The 2,471-nt window shown below is 45.1% G+C and overlaps 1 protein-coding gene across 1 annotated transcript; it reads right to left on the bottom strand.

Annotated features, from left to right (window-relative positions):
• Positions 1 to 597: 597 nt before the first annotated feature.
• Positions 598 to 2,467, bottom strand: LOC104945072 (latent-transforming growth factor beta-binding protein 4-like; the record flags this gene model as incomplete). Its single annotated transcript, XM_010770699.1, has 4 exons — positions 598 to 986; positions 1,188 to 1,340; positions 1,731 to 1,802; positions 2,450 to 2,467. Coding segments are annotated over 4 exons (383 nt in total), but the record flags the coding sequence as incomplete, so codon positions are not given.
• Positions 2,468 to 2,471: the final 4 nt, after the last annotated feature.

The raw sequence follows: 2,471 nt of genomic DNA, 5'->3' as shown, positions 1-2,471 counted from the left end.
GGCGGGGCGATAATATAGCCAGAAGTGACGTTAGCGCCCTCATACTATATTGTTCTAGAAAAAACCCTGTGTATTGTCGAATACGATTTTATTTTAACTCAACGTGATTTTGTATAAAGTCCCCTATGGGCTTCCTTATAAGAAAGCAATGGAGCTCTTTGGCACAGAGAAAGTAGATTTATAGAGAAACTTCAAGAGATAAGTCATGTGACCGTGCTGTAGTTCCTTTATAGCCCAACATTAGCCGCCTTTAGCTTAGCGGTGGTGACGTGAAGTCATGTGACCGTGCTGTAGTTCCTTTATAGCCCAACATTAGCCTCCTTTAGCTTAGCGGTGGTGACGTGAAGTCATGTGACCGTGCTGTAGTTCCTTATAGCCCAACATTAGCCGCCTTTAGCTTAGCGCTGGTAACGTGAAGTCATGTGACCGTGCTGTAGTTCCTATACAGCCCAACATTAGCTGCCTTTAGCTTAGCGGTGGCGACGTGAAGTCATGTGACCGTGCTGTAGTTCCTTTATAGCCCAACGTTAGCCGCCTTTAGCTTAGCGGTGGTGAAGTGAAGTCATGTGACCGTGCTGTAGTTCCTTTATAGCCCAACATTAGCCGCCTTTAGCTTAGCGGTGGTGACGTGAAGTCATGTGACCGTGCTGTAGTTCCTTTATAGCCTAACGTTGGCTTTATACTTCAAAAAATGTGGTAAGTATCAAAAACGTTGAGAATATTTTCTGCAATAATCCAGAATCAAAAGGAGAAATCCCAGGCCGATGCTGCCTTCAGGGACCAACACAGAAAATAGGACGTCCTTCAGCTCTGTATAGTGCTGTTGTTTCTTTACGGTCCGTTTCTCTACGCGGCGACGCAGTGGTTGGGTCTGCGTGACATCACGTATCCTCTCCTGCAGACGCAGCGGAACGAACCGTCCGTGTTCACGCAGCGAGAGTTCACACACGGGTAGTCCACGCCGCCGTCCTCACACTCGTTTATATCTGCACACACACACACACGCACACAGGCACACACACACACAAAATATAAAATTCAACAAAAATAGCTAAAGAAATAACAGAGAAAATATTAGGGCAGAAAAATATAAATAAAAATCCCCAAATAATACGTATTTTTGCATTTTTGTAAATAAAATAACTAAAATAAATAAAATTGAATAAAATAAGTATCCGTGTGGGTACCTATACATGTCATTGAGGTCATGTCCAGTTCGTATCCTTGGTAACAGTCGCAGGTGTAACCCTCGGCGACGCGGATACACCTGCCGTTCTCGCAGCCGTGAAGTATCCCACAATCCTCTGCTTCATTCAGACCGGCGTATGGCTCATAACGCCCTGAGAGGAGGAGGAGGTAAATAATTCATTTCTAATAGTTCAATTAAATGTATCATCAGACTCACTACAGTTACAAATAAGCTATGTTATGTTTTCAGCATGGAAACATTCATTAGCTAACAATGACATTATTGTTCTATTAATATAAAGGGAGGTCAGGTACTCTTTAAAACAACTGCTAGTTATGGGTACTTTTTACTGAAGTACATTTCAAAGCCTCTTTACTTTGACTTGAGTAAAGAAGTTTAGTCAGTACTTCTACTTTCACCAGAGTATTTTTAAACACGAGTATCTGTACTTCTACTTTAGTGAAGGAGGTGTGTACTTTTGCCAAGTTTATTATTGTAATTATCATGTTACAGAAGTGTGGAATAAAACGTTGTTACTCACGCTCGTAGACCCTCCTTGGCGCTCCTCCCCCTCTGCTCCTCTCAAAGGGGGGAAAAGGGGGTCCAGGCCTTTGTCCGTTTTTAGTTATGCACTTTATCACTTTATCACCTTTATCATTTTCATAGTCGGGTCCAATCGACACTCACGCTCGCTACGATTAATATTTGTGTCTGGTATGAATGGAGGTCCTGTGAGACACAATAAGACTGTCGTGCAAAGACTAACCCTGGGCACTCCACATTTCGGGCGGTGTAAAATCATTACAGCAGTATCTGCGTCGTTTAGACCTTAGTCGAAGCAACAAGGGCGGAAAAATCTCTAAACCCATGACCTCCTTTTCTCTCTCCAAATAAAAGACTGTGAAACTCTTCAGGAGGACTGTGTGCCCCTGTGTGGGCCCCTTGTGTGGCCCCTGTGTGCCCCTTGTGTGGCCCCTGTGTACCCCTGTGGGCCCTGTGTAGGGCCCCTGTTGTGCCACTACATCTCTCTGTAGTTCTTCACCTAATAACGTACTATTATTATTGTTCTTAATTTTTTATTATTAAGAGTTAACAACATATAAAGGACTGGGAGTCGTGGCCAATGATGAGACTCTACTAAAGCCCGGGGGTCCAGAGGGGGAGGAGGAGGAGGGACACCTGGGCCGACCTACGCAAGCTCCGGGTGGGCGGGGAGGTAGGCGGCTTTGCCAGGGGGGATCGGACCGGGGGGGGGATGGACCTCCTTCTCCTCCTCTCCTCC

Source organism: Notothenia coriiceps, unplaced genomic scaffold (genome assembly GCF_000735185.1).
Source record: "Notothenia coriiceps isolate Sejong01 unplaced genomic scaffold, NC01 NC01_scaffold00009045, whole genome shotgun sequence".
Classification (NCBI taxonomy): Eukaryota; Metazoa; Chordata; class Actinopteri; order Perciformes; family Nototheniidae; genus Notothenia; species Notothenia coriiceps.
This window is presented reverse-complemented; position numbering and strand designations above follow the sequence as displayed.